Raw genomic sequence first — 21,649 nt, 5'->3', positions numbered from 1 at the left:
TGCCAACCCACATGTGGGGTTGGCTTTCAGTGACTTATTGATTTCCCCCCATAGCAGGATAGTCAGTCCTACGTATGGCGGCACGGTCTATTTGGGGCTTGAACCCATGACGGGCATGTTGTTAAGTCGTACGAGTTGACGACTGTACCATGAGACCGGCTACACGTTCATGCACTTTATCGACGTTATAATATAGTCTGCTATCGTCGATATATACGCCACACTGAACGAAGGTTGGGAAAGTACCCTCGCCGCTTTTGGAGCTTTGCCGACAACATGCGCAAGTCAACTGGCCTCCCCGGGACTATTCGGTATAAGGATAATTGTGCACACTCGCCATTAGATATTTGTGAACTGTTCGCCACGCGTTTCGAGGATAGCTTCATCTCTAACATCACACATCCGGAGGCTGTTGCTTCCGCACTCGTAAACACTCCGGCAGATGCAATTCATGTCACGCTACCTATCGTCACCGAGACCCTGGTTACCCAAAAAATCGAGCGTCTCAAGTCGTCATACTCCGAGGGGGCAGATGGTATCCCAGCGACAATTCTCAAGCGTTGTGCCGTATCGGTAGCTCCTGTTTTAACTAAGATTTTTAACGAATCTCTGCGCACAGGAACCTTTCCATCACTGTGGAAGGTCTCATGGCTAACACCCATCCACAAAAAGGGCAGCAAAAACGAAGCAGTGAACTATCGAGGTATTACCTCTTTAGCTGCCTGCGCCAAAGTGTTCGAGCTCCTCATCTATGAATCATTAATAGCATCTGCCGGCAAATACATCAGCACCAACCAACATGGATTCATGCCTAAGAGATCAACTACGACAAATCTGATGCAATTCGTTAGCGGCTGTTATAAGTCCATTGATGATGGTATGCAGGTTGATGCCATTTACACGGACATTAAGGCGGCTTTTGACAGTGTGTCCCACAACATTTTTCTGGCAAAATTGATAGACTTGGATTATCACCACCCCTGGTAAAGTGGATGAAATCGTATTTATGTGGTCGTTCGTATGCAGTTAGAATGGGCTCCCACCAATCTAGATCTATCGGTGCCTCTTCCGCCGTACCCCAGGGCAGCAACCTGGGGCCTCTGTTGTTTCTGCTCTACATAAACGACTTGTGCACGGCACTCCCGGATAATAGTTGCCTACTCTACGCAGATGATGCTAAAATCTATCGTGAAATCCGTGAGCCCGAGGACCATCTTCAACTTCAAACCACTTTGACTGAATTTGTCTCCTGATGCAAGCGTAACGCACTAAGCGTCTGTATCGATAAATGCGCCATAATCTCATTCAGCCGTTCAAGAGCTCCAGCGCTGTTTAATTATACGCTTGATGGTCAGAACCTCGAAAGAGTGAATTGTGTAAAGGATCTAGGAGTCCTCCTAGATGCTAAACTCTCCTTCGAAGAACAGATAGACCAAGTAGTCGCTAGTGCCAATCGTCTACTTGGCTTGGTCATAAACATGACGCGCGAGCTTCGTGATCCTATGTGTTTCAAGACACTGTACTGCGCACTTATCAGACCACTGCTGGAATATGCTAGGATTGTTTGGTGGCCAGCATCTACTCGGGCACTTGGGCGGCTAGAATCCATCCAACGGGAGGCAACGCGCTTCGCCCTTCGTGATTGGCCGGAACCATCGATTGTCCCGAGTTGCTTTCAAAGATTCACCTCTATGTTCCTGCCAGAATACTCCGTCGCCGACCAATGCTGGCAGTCGCTGAAACCCGAACAACATTTGGCTCTCGGAACCCCCTTCTTTGTATGTGCCGTCTATTAAATTCAGCAGACGATTAGAACGGTCAAAAAATTTAAAATTATTGGCGCCCATTTTCTCGTCCGCTACTTCTCCCTCCCTCACCCTGCCTTGCCTAACTTGCGCTTCTGCCCGTGTCTTCCGCCCCAGCTGATTGGCTGTTGCGGTGTATGCGTTGATTCATATATGTGCATTGCGGTTGTGTATTGTTATTGGTGGGTGTTAGCATTTATTAATTAGTGAGTGACCTTGAGACGATGCGGGAAAAGCTGGATTGGGATTCAAAGTGTTATCGGTGTATTGATAGTTTATTTTATTTCGTGCCGCTGCTGATGAGACCATTCGATGCCCCTGTCAATCGAGGGTGAAGAAGCCTATTTCAAACAAGTGTAGGAGAACGTCTAACACTAATCTAATATTTTTTAATTTGAACATGTTTGATGCTTCAACGACCTTCTAAGTATCATGTAGCTTAATGTATAGTGGCAATACATTTTTTTTTAAATGTGCCGAGATCTTTCTCGAGTTTTCGGGTCTCGATAAGGTAGCCGTAATCGATCATGCTGGGAGGGGAGGGGGAGTGGTCTGGTTGGGGGGGGGTGGGGAGAGTGCGTGCTTGCGTGCGCGCTTTCGTGGGTGCGTGCTTGCGTGCGCGCTTGCGTGGGTGCATGCTCGCGTGCGCGCGTACGTGCATGTGTGTGTGCGCGCACGTGTGTGTGTGTGTGTGTGTATGTTTGTCTATGTTTGTGTGTGTATGTGTATGTTTGTCTGTGTTTGTTTGTGTGTGTGTGTGCATGTGTGTGTGTGTGTGTGTGTGTGTGTGTGTGTGTGTGCGCGCACGTGTGTGTGTGTGTGTGTGTGTGTGTGTGTGTGTGTGTGTGTGTGTGTGTGTGTGTGTGTGTGTGTGTGTGTGCTTGTGGGAACCCCAAAACTATTTGATTCTGATGCGTACATTTTCATCCGCTACAGCTACAAAGTCCATGCATTTTCGATTTCGCTACCTGAGAGACAACACAACTATCGGATTGGCACCACGATCTTTGCGATCGGTTCTGCTGTTGGGGGTGTTAAAAAGAAACACGATCGAAGCAAACGTGCCTTTGATATATTGCACATTTATTTCTTATTCAGCTAGCGGACCCAAGTGGAAACAGAACTTGAATTGAATTCATACAAAAGAGGATTCTGGATTTGTTTTTAACGGTGCGCGTATGGTGCTGCACCTGTCCGTCCAGAATCTGGTGGCTTGTTGGTTTGTAGTCGTTATCATGACGCCGATTGCCGGCAATGCCTTGGAATGAGTTCGGATCGGTAGGTTCATGTTTTGGTCGATTGCATTCCGTCGATTTGTCGCACCACAGTGCTAGCCCGACAGCAACAAAGTCAAGACAAACTCTTCCCCGGGTGTGGAATGTTATGCTAAGTTCTTCTTCTTCTTCTTCTTCTTATTTGTATTATTATTATTATTGTCATTACGGCCTACGCGACCGTGCAGGCCTTTTCAGGACTTGAATACCACGTAGCCGGATAGTCAGCCCTTGCTACGGCGGACGGTTCATACGCGGTTAGAACCCACGACGGGCATGCAGATGTCCGGAATGATGGCGGTGCCGCGGGCCCGCTCCTATCCGGTACATACGCAGCAGGCAGGAGGAAGGATGCACCTCCACAACAAAAAACCACCGTCATGAACCAGCGGCGGATCTAACGGTAGACGGACTAGGCGGTCGCCGAAGATCTCTAGTCTGTAGCATGCCGTATGTCCACAAGTGGACAGAATATTAGCGACAGGGGCCCCCGGAAAGATGGTCGTTGGGGCCCCGTCGCTGGAGAACCATCTGCACTCCATCTGGAGAACCATCTGCACTAGCGCTATGGATTAGCATTGCTGCCTTCCTCACCGTTTCCGAGAATCGAAGAAGCGTCGTTCCGTTCTTCGCAGATTTTTATGCTTTCTCCAGTGGCTGGTCGGTCCATGAGTTCCGGTTTTCCTTTTTTAATGTTGTGTGATGCCTTCTGTTAATCAACAATTAACCCTGTCTGTCTGAACAAACGTGATTAGCAGATGCAAATTATATTTGTCACGGGGTAAAGTCTTTACAAGTTAGTGTCATAATGCTAAATCACCAAAAAGCAATATTTTTAAAAGCTTTTATTGTCGTTTTTCATCAGTTGTTTTCTCATATAAAACATCCGAAAATATAAAGAATGCATATTTAGATAGCTTAAGATCCATAGTAGCCAAATTAGATCCCCAAACGAGCGCACGATTGAAAATTAGTTTGTACAAATTTGATAGAAATCATGCCTAAAATGGTTCTGAAATGTGTTGTCACACCTCCAGTTTCGATATTATATTGTTTAATAATTGAGTAATAACTTATAATTAGTATTTATGTCAAGTGTCCATCTTTCCTGTAATGTCCGTCTTTACCTATCATCCTCTAGATAACGATTTTTAAAAACGCTTTATGATATGATAATTTGGAATTGAAGTATCGATAACCGGTACACGAAGTATAGTGAACCGGAAAACCCCCAAAAAATCCGGGAAAAATCGGAAAAACCGAAAATTTAAAATCCTGATTCGAGTGGCCACCCTGGTTTTCTTTTCTTTGCATTCTTTAGCATAGTTTTATGACTGTTTCTGCAATACATCTCATTATTTCTTTCTACGTGATCTATCAGTTTTATAACTTCTGTTAATGGTTTCTCGAACATAGTTCTCTTAATAACGTCATTAATGATTATCGTTTGCTTATAATTTTTATATTCATTCACATACTGATTGTTCATATGTTCTTCACGATTTTCGTTAGTGAACTCTTAATTTTCGTCAATTATTATTTCTGAGTTTTTACGTAATCTTTTTATTTCATAATTTGTATGCTCGTTAATGGGTTCATTAGATTTAGTATTAAAGCTCGTTCTGCTGTCGAATAGCTCATTCTGTTACTCTATATAATATTGCCCCAGTTGCACTTGATTGTTTTTTTATCAATGTTTACATATCCTTTATCATTTTGATTATAAAACTTATTTTCATACTTTTTATTACTATAGTTATTATTATTTTTTATGAGTGAAATTCGGGCTTTTGTGTTTTCTGTTTCTTCTGAGTGCTGATTATTTACTTCAGCGCAATAAATTGCACTTTTGGGATCGCAATGCTCTAGAATTTTTGGGTTTCCTATTTTGGAAATTGTACCCGATTTCCTCGCTAGGATGTCTGTTTTGAACATTTCCTATATTTTTCTTTCTGAAGTTACTGTTCTGTTGAGCCTGAGATCTCCAGTTAATATTGCTTTCCTGAGGTTGAGACCTCCAGCTGCTGTTATTTGAACGATGCTCGTCCTTTATCGGATTATTATTCTGAGGTTGGTAAAAGCTATTCTATTGGTTGTCCTGACTAATCTGCTTGTTATCAAAATCCATTTCTTGCAATTTTTATTTATATTGTCGATATAGACAATAATTTCAGAGTCTAAGGTAGGAATCATACCTGACAGAGCTATTGCCTGATGCATCTCGTTTGTTAACCATTTTCCAAAAGCTTTCATTGCCATCCTATTTGTTTTTCGGCTAGCCAGCTCTGGGAGGACATTTTCATTTAGGTAAGCTTGCTCTAGTTCTTCTGCTATATCTTGATTTTTTTCACCAAAATCCTTCACTGTGGTTTTTTGCTTCATGGCATATATGGCTATTACAATGTCTTAGGGTTTCTTAAAATGTGCATTGATACTTATCAAAAGGTCGTCAATGCTATTCATAATTTTTTTTACAATCTTTCTTCGTTGTCCTTTTAATTTGGATTGAACAATTCCGGGATTAGGTGGTGATGTTGGTCATCTATGATATTAAAATGATGAATTGAATACATTTCCTTGTGAAGCCCCGCTGACCATAATTTTTTCACCGTGAACAAAGCGGGAAATCACAAGGAAATGCATTTAATTTATTAATTAAATGTTTTTTAAGTCTAGATCGTTGGGGAATTGAATATCCTTTATTTTGGTGTACGATACGCAATATTCTGATAAAAAATCACGAAATATACCAGAAAAACACTAAAATTGACGTTCAATTTCACTGGGGCTCTAACGCAGGCTTTATAAACTCGTTATAAGGAGGTCCGCTGTAATTAATTCATCCGATTGTGGTATTCTAATGTGAATGAATTAATATAGCTTTTGTATCTGTTTTTAAACAGAATGTACCTGGTTTACCTTCAACGGCAAGAAGAGAAAATGCATGCACAAACAGCGTTATTCCAGGACAAATTCAAACTCTCATGATTCGTAATAATTTGCTCAAGGTACAAAGTGTACCACCAACGGCATTAAATAAACTTTCTCAACATACAACTATTTCGGCTGGGTCGGTAGGCGCCAGCGGTGCAGGAAGTTTAGTTAAAACATCCATTACAACAATAACAGCCTGTGCGGGAAGATGCACTACAGCTCAACCAAGGCAACAGCAACAAACGCAGGAAGCTCAGACGCAGTATCCTCAGCAAACTACACAGAAACAACAGCAAAGTAAACAGCATGGCTCTGCTGGAAGCGCCATTTTTTTCACACCAAATGTAGCTGCTAATAACAAACCATTAAGTGCGATGAGTATGGAAGATAAATCATTTGTCAAAATACAATCCTCAAATACTGAAATAAGTAATGTAAGTATTAAAAACTTTTATAATACAAAAGGTTTTCAAATGTGATTTAGTGCATTTATCTGGAATCTATTTCAGATTTTTGTAAAAATATCCAATTTTGTATTGAAATCGTTGATGCTTTGCATCAAATTTTATTCCATAACAGTGTATCTTTATATTTTTATTTGTAATTACAGAACGCCGATGGAGGATCGCAAAAGGTGCAATCGCAGCGTATAGTTCTATCCCAACCGACGATAGCATCAGATCTAAATGTAGCTGGCAATACCTTGAATTTTAAGCGTCTCAAGGTTATACCAATCAGTAAACAATCTAAACAATAATTAATTCCTGCAAACGATGTTGATTTTTCAAGTATGTCTGCTAAGATTTATGAGAAAAAATAGATGTTTTATTATAGACATATTAATAAAACACACAAAAGTGTATTTTATTATTCAAATAAAAAAAATGATTTTTTGGGATTTTCTTTGTTTTTAATGTAAGTTTGAATGCAAATGATGTTGATTTTTCAAGTATGTCTGCTAAGATTTATGAGAAAAAATAGATGTTTTATTATAAACATATTAATAAAACACACAAAAGTGTATTTTATTAGTCAAATAAAAAAAATGATTTTTTGGGATTTTCTTTGTTTTTAATGTAAGTTTGAATGCGGATGTGAATCTTTGCTGTCTTGATGGAGGCTCTTTACCATTCATGTATTTCTATAAAACTTTCAGACATTTCTCCTTTTGGTTAACAACTTGGCTCTCCACGTCGATCTCTAAAGCATTTTGATTACAACACGATTGTTTGGTCTCTAGCAGTGCGATGCTTAAACAATATTGATCTTTTTTCCAAAAAAACCGAAGGACTAAATAGAATAAAAAATAGAATAGTGGACTAGTGATATGCGGGTCGAGTGAGAATTTCGATCATTATTATGGCACCCACAGCGAAGAGTTCCTACAAGGACACACAAAAGAGAAAACGTTTTAGAGAAGAACCCTTAGTGAAAAAATGAAGAAATACATTGGCGGTCACCTAAAGTCGGATACATCATAATATAACTTAATATGTGACTTTGCAACACTCTGGACAGTTCTTTAGAGTCTAACCCACTTACGCGGAAAACTTTTTCACCCATCAATGAGGAAACTCTTCAGCGATGTCCTGTAAAACAAATTAGACCGATCTTTTAACGTTTAACGGCCTTTTAACTTTTAAACGGCCGGTCTGGTGGTACAGTCATCAACTCGAAGGACTTAACAACATACCCGTCATGGGTTCAAGCCCCGAATAGACCGTGCCCCCATACGTAGGACTGACTATCCTGCTACGGTAACAATAAGTCACTGAAAGCCAAGCCCACTTTACTAGTGGGTACAGGCAGGCCTTGACCGGCAGCGGTTGTTGTGCAAAAAGGAAAAAAAATCTTTTAACCTTGTTCCAGGCATCCGGCTACCCGGGTGGCCAAATCATTTATTAGATTATAGGAATACGAATGGCTTGAAATTTTGGAATTTTTAGAATAATCCTGTTTGTTAAAATTAATTTTTGCAATACCCTTATTCCAGTCAACCGGGTTACCCGGGTAGCCAGTGTCTTTTGGAAGCTTATAACTTATCCTTGTTATAACTTATAACAAGGAGAAGGGATACTAGAGAGGGAGAATAGACGAGACTGGAAAGAGGAGGATAGGTGGAAGTCGAATAGGTGATACGAGGAATTGAAAGTGCGTATTACGCGCAGCAGTGGATCATTACGACCGACAGCTGTACGGCGAGGGGTAATATATAGGGGAGGACGAGGGAACGCGGAGGGAACGAGAAGGAACGTAGAGCGGTATCGAGGAGAGCAACGTAGGTGCATCACTGTTGTGCATAAGCATATTTGCAATGAAAATTCTTTGTGAATTCAAACCGTGAGCTTCAAGTGGGGGGGCAGACCAAGCAACCGACATCCTTAGGCCGCGGGGCCATGGGGATTCTCAACACTCATTTTCTCAAGCACTCATGAGTACTTTTGAGAAATCCTCGTTCTCAGCGTTTGTCGAATCGGAACAAAATCGGTTTTGAGAATCTTTGAGAATCTTTGAGAAAGTTGACGATGCAGCGATCGGCTACCTGAAATAAAAGCAATTGTGCTATTTCTTTTTCGATAATCACTTTGGAAAATGTATTCAATATTTATAATTGAAAAAGTTTAAAAAACATGCGATCAAAAACATATTTTCTATTTAAAGCTCCAAATAAAACTTGAGTGGCTTTATTAGTTTCTCAGAGTGAGAAAAATTGACGACGGCCACGAGCTCGGGTCTGAGAACAAGTTTTGAGTGCTTGAGAAACTTAAATGAGTGTTTGAGAATGTTTTCTCAGCTTGAGAAAGCCTCGTGGCCCCGCGGCCTAATGTTCGAATGCCCTCGCTTTGCTGAGGTGAGGAGTGAGCTATTGGATGGAGTTTTGCCAGAAACGTTGGAGGCGCACATGCTTCAATCACCCACCAACTGGAGCAACGTGTGCGAGGCCGCCAAGCGCATCACCTTAGAACTCCAACGCTGCTGGGACGAGGAACGCGCCATTCTCGCCGCACAGGCCATGCTGGAGGAACCCGCCAACCGGCTCGACCCCGAATCAGTCCGGCGTACCCGTAATGACCTTCGAAATATAGTGAGAAGGACGCAGACGGTGCGTCAAAGGGAGGAGCAGCGTGGCGAACGGCCATCTGCGCCTTCATCGTCACCACGAACGTCGGATCGCCGGGCGAATATCCGCGCTCGGATGGCAAGACTTCGGCAGCGACATCGCCAGCATCAACAGGATGAGCGACGAGGTGTTGAAGGAGGTGATATAGACAGAGGGGAGTCTGTCTATCCTGAGCTGGCCACCTCTTCCTACAACCGGCAAGGCGGTTTGACCTCGGCAGAGGAGGCGGCGGCGGTGGAGGCGGACGTGGCCTCCCGCTAGTCAACCAAAAATCACACGGAAGCACGTGAAGGAATGCCAATTATTCGAAAATTCGAGCAGTTTCCAGCGCTGGAAATGTACCAAATTCTGCGCTGGCCAGCGCAGATTTGGCCTGGTCTTATGCGGTCTTTCGCTGGACTTCAGCGATTCCCGCGCTGGGTCGAGCAAGTTTAGCGCCATCTGTTGGCGAAATGGACGAACTATTTGTGGCGGCGGAGCAAAAAAAACGGTCAAAAAATTTAAAAATATTGGCACCCATTTTTTCGTCCGCTGCTTCTACCTCTCCCTCACCCTGCCCTGCCTTACTTGCGCTTCAGCCCGTGCCTTCCGCCGCCAGCTGATTGGTTGTTGTGGTGTATGCGTTGATTTAATATGTGCATTGCGGTTGTGTATTGTTGTTATTGGTGGGTGTTAGCATTTATTAATTTGTGTGTGGCCTTGAGACGCTGTGGGAGAAGCTGAATTGGGATTTAAAGTGTTATCGGTGTATTGATGGTTTATTTTATTTCGTGCCGCTGCTGATGAGACCATTCGATGCCCCTGCCAATTGAGGGTGAAGAAGCCTATTTAAAACAAGCGTAGGAGAACGTCTAACACTAATCTAATATTTTTTAATTTGAACATGTTTGATGCTTCAACGACCTTCTATGCATCATGTAGCACAATATTATGTGATGTCATATTGTGATTATTATGTGATGATTCGCGAGACGGCATAAAGTGTTTTGTTTGGAAGAAGGTTTCGTGCTGAAATTTAAAATTAGTGCGATTCCCTGTGCAATATACCGGTTTTGTGGCAATTACAGTGTTTATTTAGTTCATTTTACTGCAGTGCAAGTTTTTAGCAAGATATATCCGTGATAAGCCGAACGTATAAAGAAGGAAGAAAGCAGTGAGACAACAGGGTGACAGCAAAATGCAATAGCTGGATAAATAAAAGATTAATTAGTTATGCTTCATCGTCCTAATGTTTCAGATTCTTCTACAGCGGATATTTGATGACAAAAAGCGAGTGAAAAAAGAATGCAACTATGGACGGACGGCATAAACCAACTCGATTAAACTACTATACATACACGTCGTTATTGTTGTGCAAACAATTATAAGGGAAATTATACTGTGAAGGTAAAAAACCAGACTTCTTTTTATTGAACCTACTAAAAGTAATATTACTAATGCATTTTGTTTCTTTATTTAGCGTATGCTGCACAAAATTGTCCCGGTCTGCCAACCATTTCCTCGCGCCCTTCTGATTCGATTGCTCATGATCAGACTGTGCAATTTTAAAATGGTAAGTTCATCCAAACTATACCTTTCCAGTACATGGTAAATGTTGACGTAATTAAATAAATAAAAAAATAATATGGTCATTTCAGCATACATAACGGAATGCAGCTTACTTTTTGACAACGATTTTTTCCAAGTTTCATAAGACGTTCAAGTGCTATCGCTATGAGCTGAAATTTTAATATAATAGACATATGAGGAAAGGGTCAAAACAGTAGCTAGATAGGATAACATACAATACGAAAATCGCGCCCGCGGAAACGCGTATAAAATCCAGCCATAGGAATTAAATGTCATTCGAATGTGCTACAACGGAAACGCAGAGATGCTCATTCTGTATATCTCTGCGGAACTGTTATGCACGTTTGAACGCGCCCGCGGAAACGCATATCGTGTATTTGCGGCCTAATATATATTAAACTAAATCAAGCTATTTATTATACTAATATTTAGGGATAGTATAGCTGGAGTGCAAGTTCAAGTATAGCACTCAACAGGAAGACTGAAGCCGATAGCTACAATCATACACGTTACCCGGCCCTCTGGTACTAATCTAACACGACATCCAACATAAAAAAATATTCCATTCATTCAACAGGTTCGAGTCTTGTTTGTTCGAGATGTCTAGCGGAGCACCTCCATATAACTCTATACGTTTCTTCGAGTTGGATGTCTGGTTCGATTGGTGCCAAAGGGTCGGGTTTAACAAAATATAATTTTACGGTTAGTATTATACACGCAAAGAACACAGATTAAGCGTATTTCCAATATATTTGACTAATAGTTATATTTTCTTTACTAAACTTAAGTTCAACGTATACATATATTGCGCTCTATAATACAACTTAAATAAAGCAAATCATCCCCACAAATCAGGGTTTCTTTTCAAATTTATCTCAACCATATTAGTTTTTATCGCATTTTATTTTTAAAACTATATCGATTTGGTGTAATGACCTGCTCCATCATGCCAGCCTATTACAACGTTTGAGACTAATTCAATACGACGCAGCTGGATAAATCAGTCATTGCAGCCGGACGGGGCTCGATCCACTCTATACTTGAACCTACGACCAACCTACGACTCCGCGACGGACATGTCCTACTCCACACTAACCGTATTTGACGATCCAAAATTTACCACCATTAATCTGAAATACCAAGCAAAATAATTTTAATGAAATTACATAATAAACAGAAAAAAACACCATAAATACCTACATAATCCAGATTTAGGTTGATCTTTGTTACTAACTATAAAATCAGAGCAGAAATCTAAAACAAACGCTTCAAAAAGCACCTACAAATAATTCAAAAAAAAATCTTACACACATATAAAGCACTACAAATTATACAACAGTACCTTACCGCGTAACAGGCTATGCATGATTTTACCGCACTACCGTCGTTCATTGAGCGCCGCATTTTGCTGCTTTGTAACTGCATCGTCCTAGCGCGCGAGGAACAGCCTATGTACAGCACACCCGGGATGATGAACACCAGCACATGGATCGACACCAGCCACACCGCGGTTAAATTCAACACAATAAAAGTTTACACACTGTCCCTTCCACCCACTTTCCACCAGTAACTTCCACACGCAGCACAAAATTCACACCGACACACAATACCACACAACACACACCGCAGGTACAACAGATATGACGTATATGCAGCCATGGCCACACGAAACAAGAGCACGCACTTTGAAAGGCGTGAAATTTGACTTTTTTTTCGATAATTCACTATGGCTACTCACCATGGCTTTCTCACTACTGATTCGCTCACCTCTGAGAAGATCGGATTTTCTATTCAATCCGATTCAAAATCCGATCCTGTCAAAAATTTGACATTTTTTGGCCAATTTTTAGGGGGTCCCATTGTCATTTGGGTACCCAAATGACAATCGGACAGCATCTCACTATAGCGAGCCCGATGTCAGCTTGACGTTTCCATACTGAGACGCTGTCTTCGGCTGCCCCCTCCATACTGAGCGAGCATTGTCTTTCTCATCGGCATGGTGAGCATTCTGGCTAGCGCCAAATTTTCTCATGAGACGATCTGGCGCGTCCCGTCGATTCGATGAGATGCCTTACCACATGATAGTGAGGGCGGATTTTGGATCGGCTGCCGATCTTGCTTATATGAGTTGAACGGTCTGCCGTATGGTGAGGGCTCCGTGTGTGGCTGTGTGATGTATGTGTGCATATGTGATGATTCGCGAGACGGCATAAAGTGTTTTGTTTGGAAGAAGGTTTCGTGCTGAAATTTAAAATTAGTGCGATTCCCTGTGCAATATACCGGTTTTGTGGCAATTACAGTGTTTATTTAGTTCATTTTACTGCAGTGCAAGTTTTTTGCAAGATATATCCGTGATAAGCCGAACGTATAAAGAAGGAAGAAAGCAGTGAGACAACAGGGTGACAGCAAAATGCAATAGCTGGATAAACCAGATAAGTATAAGAAATTATCATTTAAAACAGTGGAAGATGTTCGGAACAGGAATTGTTAAAAGATTAATTAGTTATGCTTTATCGTCCTAATGTTTCAGATTCTTCTACAGCGGATATTTGATGGCAAAAAGCGAGTGAAAAAGAATGCAACTATGGACGGACGGCATAAACCAACTCGATTAAACTACTATACATACACGTCGTTATTGTTGTGCCAACAATTATAAGGGAAATTATACTGTGAAGGTAAAAAAACTAGACTTCTTTTTATTGAACCTACTAAAAGTAATATTACTAATGCATTTTGTTTCTTTATTTAGCGTATGCTGCACAAAATTGTCCCGGTCTGCCAACCATTTCCTCGCGCCCTTCTGATTCGATTCCTCATGATCAGACTGTGCAATTTTAAAATGGTAAGTTCATCCAAACTATACCTTTCCAGTACATGGTAAAATTTGAAATTTGAGACACACACACAGACGAGACGCACGAAGACACGACTGACAAGATGATTCATGTACGACGACCGACAGCAGCGGACACGCTACTACAATCTGGCGACGAGGATTTTGGAATTTAACGCAGAAAACAAGGAAAAAAGGTGAGGAATATATAATTTTCTCCTAAAGTGAATAAAGTTAAGAGTTTTATACGTGAAATAGTGTATAATGAAGCTGTAATCGTAATGGACAAGTTTGGAACAATAAGCGGGAAAAAAGTGTGGTTATGCGAAGCGTCGTTTTCGCTAACACACAAAATGTCATCGAACCCATCGTGGAAAGGTTGGAATAATATGGATTATTCTATTGTGAAAAGTTAAAATGAGCAGCATCATTAGGTAAAGCGTCATTTTTACCAACATGAAGTGGCGAAAACTAATAGTTTTCCAGGAATGTGCGAGAATTGAATTAGAATTCTCCAGGGTTGCTCAAAGGAGGTTGGCGGAAATCAATGGATTTCTCCACAAGTAGTGCGAGAATTGGTTCAAAATTCTCCATGTTTGTGCAAAGGAGGTTGGCGGAAATCATTGGATTTCTCCAGGACAAGAGCGAGAATTGTAAGAGAATTCTCCATGGTTTGAAAACGGAGGTTGGCGGAAATCAATGGATTTCTCCAGAAAAATGCGTGAATTGTAAGAGAATTCTCCATGAAAAAAAGGAGGTTGGCAGAAATGAATGCATTTCTCCAGCATAGGTGCGAGAATTGTAAAAGAATTCTCCATGTTTATTACAGGCGCAAGGAGCTAAAAAAAAAAATGGCTATTCCCAGTGTTAGAAATTGATAGTAAATTTCTCCATGCTACGGTAATTTCGGGAATGTTCGGGAAGTTTTCTCAGGAAATACAGAGACGATGGATAGAATCTTAGGAATATGTAGGTTATAGAATGATTCGAGTTGGTAGCACTCGAGAAGAGGAAAGATATTTGTGGTTGCAGATTGATTTAACAGTTGATGTTAAGACTGATCTGGACACCAGTAACTAAGTTTCTGGTTGATGAACACAAGATTTATTTAGTTTTGTGTTTTTATTTGTTTTTGTTCTTGTAGATGCAAGAAATGCGACCAGTACCAATGTTGCTGTGCGATAAAATCGAAACTGCTAAACTCGCAACAGAATGGAAAATTTGGAAGGAAGCGTTGGAATGCTACTTTGCAGCGTACAACGTAACGGACCAAACGGAGAAAAAAGCAAAACTACTACATCTCGGAGGACCGGCACTACCGAGAGTGTTTAAAAATTTAAAGATCATGATCATGTGTCTTTGGTTATGTTGGAACCGCGCTGGTATGACCAGGCAGTTGAAAAACTGGATGAGTTTTTCGGACCGCAGTATCAAGCTACAACGGAGAGACGCAACCTGCGAATGATGAAACAAAAACCAGGTGAACGTTTTGCGGAATATTTGATTCGTTTAAAACAACAGGCATCTCAGTGTGGATTTGACAAGTACAGTAAAGAAGTAGCTTCAACACTGCGGGACATATACTTAACAGATGCAGTAGTTCAAGGATGTTCTTCCAATGAAGTCCGACGGAAAATTTTGCAGAAAAATTTGAAGTTTTCGGAAATCGAAGACATGGAGTTGCGCAAGAGAGCATAGATAATCAAACAGCTGAAATGGCAGCTGGACCATCATCTGAAAAAGTGTTTAAAATCGAGCACGGCGGAAGAAAAGGAAATCCCAGAGCGGAATATAAGGGATCCAGACAAGTTGAAAACAGGCGTAATGAAAAGGCTTGTTTCAATTGCGGACGTGTAGGACACTTTGCGGCATCTTTCAATTGCCCTGCTCGCGGGAAGGAATGTAGAAATTGTAAGAAACTTGGTCATTTTGAACAAATGTGCCGAAAGTTTATGGAGAAGGGTCCGACTAAACGTCAAATAAGAGCAATTGACGAATCATCAGAGGCAAAACAACCGAAAACTGAGGAGGAAACACATAGTTCGAAAGTGTATTATGCATTCTATTCAGGGAATGAGTCAAAGTAATATCTTGTATGCTTGGAGGAGTTTCTCTTGAAATGATGGTCGATTCAGGCGCTGATGCCAATTTAATTCCTAGTGAAATGTGGGAGGAATTAAAAAATCGGAACATAGCGGTAGTTTCATCAACGAAACGAAGTTCAAAGATCTTGAGGGCATACGGAAGCAAAAAACCACTCACAATATTAGGCACTTTTGTTGCGGAGGTTGCTGTAGGGGCCAACGCATTCAAGCGGAGTTTTTTGTGGTAGAAAAAGGACAACGTTGCTTACTGGGTGACAAGACGGCTAAGCAACTAGGTATTTTGAAAGTCGGGCTAGACATAAACAGAGTGCAAGTAGATCCGTTTCCAAAAATGAAGGGCATAACAGCAAAAATCAAGATGAATCCACAGATCATCCCGGTCTATCAGCCAATGCGACGAATTCCGATACCTTTGGAGGAGTCAGTAGATCGGAAGTTAGATGGATTGTTAAAAAGGGATATAATCGAGATAAAGACAGGCCCGACGACAAGGGTTTCGCCATTGGTCGTAGTGGGAAAGTCAAACGGAGAGCCTCGTTTGTGTCTTGAGGATTCGCGAGACGTGACAACTTTCATAACCCGACGAGGTTGTACCGTTTCAAGCGGCTGCCGTTCGGTTTGGTGACTGCTCCAGAGTTATTTCAAAAGGCGATGGATGAGACTCTATCTGGTTGCGAAGGAACATTTGGTATCTCGATGACGTGCTAATTGAAGGTCAAAATTTGCAGGAGCATGATAAAAGGTTGAATAAGGTAATGGAATGTTTGAATTGAATTGAATGTAACAATCTATTGAATAAATGGGTCTTTTCTATCATATGCAGGTTCTTAGTCGATTAAAAAACGTGGAATAGAATTGAACTGGGAGAAATGCCAATTGCGAGTATCGGATATAGAATTTTTAGGACACAGTCTTAATCAAGAGGGAATTATGCCATCAAGAAACAAATTGGAACTATTCTATCGTTCCGTGAACCGCGATGTGAAACAGAAGTTCGTAGTTTTCTTGGGTTGGCAAATTACATGAATAAGTTCGTACCGATGCTAGCCACCCTCGATGAACCCTTACGGTGATTGCTACATAAGGCACCAGATTTGGATGGACAGAAGAACACGCAAAAGCATTCAATGCCATAAAGAAGCAATGGGGAATATGATAACTTGGATTTTATAAAGTCGAGGACCGAACTGCCATAATGACCGACGCTAGTCCGCATGGATTGGGCGCTATCCTTATTCAGTTCGATAATAGTGACAAACATCGTGTTATCAGCTTCGCTTCCAAAGCATTAACGGACACAGAACATCGTTACTGCCAGACTGAAAAGGAAGCACTAGGTATTATTTGGGGTGTTGAACGTTTCCAATATTATTTACTAGGTAAAGAATTTGACATATTCACGGATTGTAAGGCATTAAACTATCTCTTCTCGAAAAGATCAAAACCGTGTGCGCGCATAGAAAGATGGGTATTGCGTTTACAAGCATTCGACTATAGGATCGTGTTTATGTCAGGGAAAGATAATGTAGCTGATGCATTACCTCGGCTTCCAGTACAAAATGCGATACCATTCGATCCATCAGAAGAAATATTCGTAAGAGAAGTGGCTACTCATGCGGCAAATTCTTCAGCGTTGAACTGGCGTGATATAGAAACAGAAAGTAGACAAGACGTAGAAATTCAAGAAGTATTAACGTTATTGAACACGGGAAAAACACAAGAGCTACCTATCGAGTACCGTGTGATTGACAATGAATTATGTGAACTAGGAGGAGTTCTTCTTAGAGGAGATCGAATTGTCGTACCATTAGCTTTAAGGGATAATGTGCTGAAAACGGGCCATGAGGGACACCCAGGCATCACTATGATGAAAAATCATCTAAAATCTCATGTTTGGTGGCCAAAGATGGATGGACAGGTGGAACAATTTGTTAAGAATTGCCGAGGCTGTACACTTGTAGAGGCAGCAGCACCTCCGAACCCTTACAACGAAATAAATTATCTGTTTCTCCTTGGCACACAATTGCCTTAGATTTTCTCGGTCCTCTCCCAGAAGGACAACATCTCCTAGTAGTAATCGATTGCTACAGCCGATTCATGCAAGTGTGTGAAATGGAAACCACAACTACCAGCGATGTTATAAAAGAACTTTCAACAATGTTTAGTCGGTACGGCATTCCAATTGCACTGAAAGCTGACAACGCGCCACAACTTAGCAAAGAATATACGGAATGGAAGGAGTTTAGTGAGGCGAATGGTATTAAACTCATGAATACCATTCCCTATTGTCCTCAATCGAACGGAGAGGTCGAACGTCCAAATTGATCAATTCTAAAACGGTTGCGTATACCCAAGACTTGGAAGACGAGACTGGCGTCGGGAACTATATCAGTACCTACTAACATACCATTCAACAAGCATCCGACTACGGGAAAATCTCCGGGAGAAATCATGTTTGTTCGACGGATCAAGGGCAAATTACCGTTATTGTCATCTTTTCAGGAGGACCCGGAAGTAAGAGATAGAGACACGTTGATAAAAGAGAAAGGGAAACAATATGCTATAAGCGACGGGGTGCGCAAGAAAGCTCGATCGAAGAAGGGATGAAGTTTTGGCTAAAAGAATACGGAAAACGAACAAACTAGATACGGAGTTCAGTACCGAAGAATTTATCGTCCGTCATAACCCAAGTGCCACAAATCCACTAAACGTCCACTAAACGCCTTCTAAACGCCTCAAATTCTCTACCTAAACGGAATATAGAAAGACTTCGTTTAGCAGACGGCAAACGACTCATGCATTCTAAAAATAGCAAAAAACTGGTGGCGCCATCTGTTTGTGGGATACCCAACCTTGAGCTTCCTCGCTTGGAGGAGAGCTTTCTCATTTCCTCTGTACTGTTGTATGTTTCGCATTGAAGTTATGCATCGCTAGAACTAGAACGGCGATACGATTGTTTAAATACTAAACTCCAACGAAACCACCAGCACTGAAGCAAGTGAGATTTGAGTAATGGTCGTTGGTGTTGATACCCACGTATCTGACCACACGACCATTCATATAGATTTTTGCTCAGAAAGTTAGAAGGCTATATAGGTCATGATAAGATGAAACTTGTCGAAACAATTTGAACAGAAAGGATAGCAATATAATGATGAGTTGTAATACGCCATCTATTGATCAAACCAATGAAGCTGTGGAGTTTTCATTTTTTTATATGGATATTAAATTTTCCAGTCGTTTAAGCTTAATCTGTGGCGCTTGGGAACATAGGTACAGACACAATTATTAAATCAAAGGAAACAGGGAAAGAATACAGGAGAAGCTCCGCACATCTCAAAAAGATAAATGAAGCTTCTTCAAGGGATTATTGCGGACAGATTCATCTGCAGATAACATCCTTGGTCCGAGTAACATTCGCCTAAGACGCTATCAGAGCCTGGTTCATCCAACGGGTGGTCCAACCTCCAGTAAGACATCGTGACTACATATCATATTAGCTTTTTTCACTATGATACATTTACCGTTATAAATGTTACACCTAAAGGACAAATAAAGGGCAATATGGATTTCCACATTATGATTATACACAAATAAATATTTATAAAAAGGGGGGGATTGTAGCATATTACTTTATATATACACCTTTGGCGTTACATTGACCTTATGGAATTGTTAATTGGGGTGTGTCGAACCCCGAGACACACACACAGACGAGACGCACGAAGACACGACTGACAAGATGATTCATGTACGACGACCGACAGCAGCGGACACGCTACTACAATCTGGCGACGAGGATTTTGGAATTTAACGCAGAAAACAAGGAAAAAAGGTGAGGAATATATATTTTCTCCTAAAGTGAATAAAGTTAAGAGTTTTATACGTGAAATAGTGTATAATGAAGCTGTAACCGTAATGGACAAGTTTGGAACAATAAGCGGGAAAAAAGTGTGGTTATGCGAAGCGTCGTTTTTCGCTAACACCACAAAATGTCATCGAACCCATCGTGGAAAGGTTGGAATAATATGGATTATTCTATTGTGAAAAGTTAAAATGAGCAGCATCATAGGTAAAGCGTCATTTTTACCAACATGAAGTGGCGAAAACTAATAGTTTTCCAGGAAATGTGCGAGAATTGAATTAGAATTCTCCAGGGTTTGCTCAAAGGAGGTTGGCGGAAATCAATGGATTTCTCCACAAGTAGTGCGAGAATTGGTTCAAAATTCTCCATGTTTGTGCAAAGGAGGTTGGCGGAAATCATTGGATTTCTCCAGGACAAGAGCGAGAATTGTAAGAGAATTCTCCATGGTTTGAAAACGGAGGTTGGCGGAAATCAATGGATTTCCCAGAAAAATGCGTGAAATGTAGAGAATTCTCCATGAAAAAGGAGGTTGGCAGAAATGAATGCATTTCTCCAGCATAGGTGCGAGAATTGTAAAAGAATTCTCCATGTTTTATTACAGGCGCAAGGAGCTAAAAAAAAATGGCTATTCCCAGTGTTAGAAATTGATAGTAAATTTCTCCATGCTACGGTAATTTCGGGAATGTTCGGAAGTTTTCTCAGGAAATACAGAGACGATGGATAGAATCTTAGGAATATGTGGGTTAGAATGATTCGAGTTGGTAGCACTCGAGAAGAGGAAAGATTTTTGTGTTTGCAGATTGATTTAACAGTTGATGTTAAGACTGATCTGGACACCAGTAACTAAGTTTCTGGTTGATGAACACAAGATTTATTTAGTTTTGTGTTTTTATTTGTTTTTGTTCTTGTAGATGCAAGAAATGCGACCAGTACCAATGTTGCTGTGCGATAAAATCGAAACTGCTAAACTCGCAACAGAATGGAAAATTTGGAAGGAAGCGTTGGAATGCTACTTTGCAGCGTACAACGTAACGGACCAAACGAGAAAAAAGCAAAACTACTACATCTCGGAGGACCGGCACTACCGAGAGTGTTTAAAAAATTTAAAAGATCATGATCATTGTGTCTTTGGTTATGTTGGAACCGCGCTGGTATGAGCAGGCAGTTGAAAAACTGGATGAGTTTTCGGACCGCAGTATCAAGCTACAACGGAGAGACGCAACCTGCGAATGATGAAACAAAAACCAGGTGAACGTTTTGCGGAATATTTGATTCGTTTAAAACAACAGGCATCTCCCCAGCCAACAATTTCCGAAGGCGCCCCGTGTAAAAATTTTTACTTTAAGCTTTCCTTAAGTTTTTACACTAGCAGCAGCTAAAGTAAAAACTTTCAGCACGGCACAACCGACGCCACACATTCAAATGCTTGGTTGCTGGTCCTGCTTACGCATACATTTGTATTTATCCCTCCCCTTATATTTTCGGATTGCTGGTTGTAGTAGTGACGCTTTTTCTTTTTGCTTTATGCACACTTTCGCATGCTATTTATTGGTGTTACTCTTTCCACATGCGTTTGGCACACCACACTCTGTATACGGCAGGATGCTTCACCCCTTCCAAATGCTGCGGTTGCTTTCTATTACCCTTCCTCTCGTTCTTCCTTCTACCCTCTGCGCTAGGATATCCTCGACTGGTGCTGCGCGTGTTCAGCCGGCGCCTGTCTGGAAATGACGTCACGGACTGGTGCTGCGCATGTTTAGCCGTATCCTAGGCGTCCTTGAAGTGCGCTCTTCTACGAAAGAGCTGTAATGAAATCTGTTGATGAAATTAACCAATAATTAATCCATGTTTTTTATAACAAACTAACAATATTTTGCACATAGGATTATAGAAACGCTTACCTTTATATTTTAAAACCGGACACCGTTTTCCTTCTGTCGATCGTTTTGCGGGATGTTGGCAACCGTCGATTAACATGCGCGTGCACTGTAACTTTTTAGACGACGAAGCGTTAGTTGAATGTATCCATTGAAGCACACACGAGATAAGAAACTTACCTTAGAAATTTACAAGGATAAATCATTCCATATTTGAAGAGAAGGAACACGGCACAAAACGTAAACGAGCAAAGTACGGGGCA

The 21,649-nt window shown here is 41.2% G+C and overlaps 1 protein-coding gene and 3 long non-coding RNA genes across 6 annotated transcripts; 2 read left to right on the top strand and 2 right to left on the bottom strand.

Annotated features, from left to right (window-relative positions):
• Positions 1–4,871: 4,871 nt before the first annotated feature.
• On the top strand, positions 4,872–6,921 carry LOC121602213. 2 transcript variants are annotated; one of them, XM_041930964.1, is made up of 4 exons: positions 4,872–5,149; positions 5,241–5,386; positions 5,983–6,447; positions 6,624–6,921. In XM_041930964.1, exons 3-4 carry the CDS (start codon positions 6,064–6,066, stop codon positions 6,768–6,770), a joined length of 531 nt encoding a protein of 176 aa, XP_041786898.1. In that variant the 5' UTR covers positions 4,872–5,149; positions 5,241–5,386; positions 5,983–6,063; the 3' UTR covers positions 6,771–6,921. The 2 variants fall into 2 exon arrangements, with proteins under 2 accessions (XP_041786898.1, XP_041786897.1); XM_041930963.1 differs by having other exon boundaries at positions 4,872–5,386.
• A 3,090-nt stretch (positions 6,922–10,011) lies between these two features.
• Positions 10,012–14,878, top strand: LOC121602216. 2 transcript variants are annotated; one of them, XR_006006334.1, is made up of 4 exons: positions 10,012–10,520; positions 10,594–10,686; positions 13,615–13,736; positions 14,684–14,878. It is a non-coding gene; the product is annotated as an uncharacterized LOC121602216 (long non-coding RNA). The 2 variants fall into 2 exon arrangements; XR_006006333.1 differs by lacking the exons at positions 10,012–10,520; positions 10,594–10,686 and adding exons at positions 13,289–13,381; positions 13,456–13,548.
• On the bottom strand, positions 11,384–12,431 carry LOC121602215. Its single transcript, XR_006006332.1, has 3 exons — positions 12,046–12,431; positions 11,904–11,982; positions 11,384–11,833 (listed from the first exon to the last, which is right to left on the bottom strand). It is a non-coding gene; the product is annotated as an uncharacterized LOC121602215 (long non-coding RNA).
• A 6,218-nt stretch (positions 14,879–21,096) lies between the features above and the next one.
• On the bottom strand, positions 21,097–21,631 carry LOC121602219. The gene is made up of 3 exons (XR_006006335.1): positions 21,567–21,631; positions 21,411–21,501; positions 21,097–21,324 (listed from the first exon to the last, which is right to left on the bottom strand). It is a non-coding gene; the product is annotated as an uncharacterized LOC121602219 (long non-coding RNA).
• Between the last annotated feature and the right edge of the window lie 18 nt (positions 21,632–21,649).

The sequence above is a fragment of the Anopheles merus genome, unplaced genomic scaffold, assembly GCF_017562075.2.
Source record: "Anopheles merus strain MAF unplaced genomic scaffold, AmerM5.1 LNR4000362, whole genome shotgun sequence".
In the NCBI taxonomy this organism is placed as follows: Eukaryota; Metazoa; Arthropoda; class Insecta; order Diptera; family Culicidae; genus Anopheles; species Anopheles merus.
Note: the sequence above shows the minus strand (reverse complement) of the source record. Positions and strands in the feature narration are given on the sequence as shown.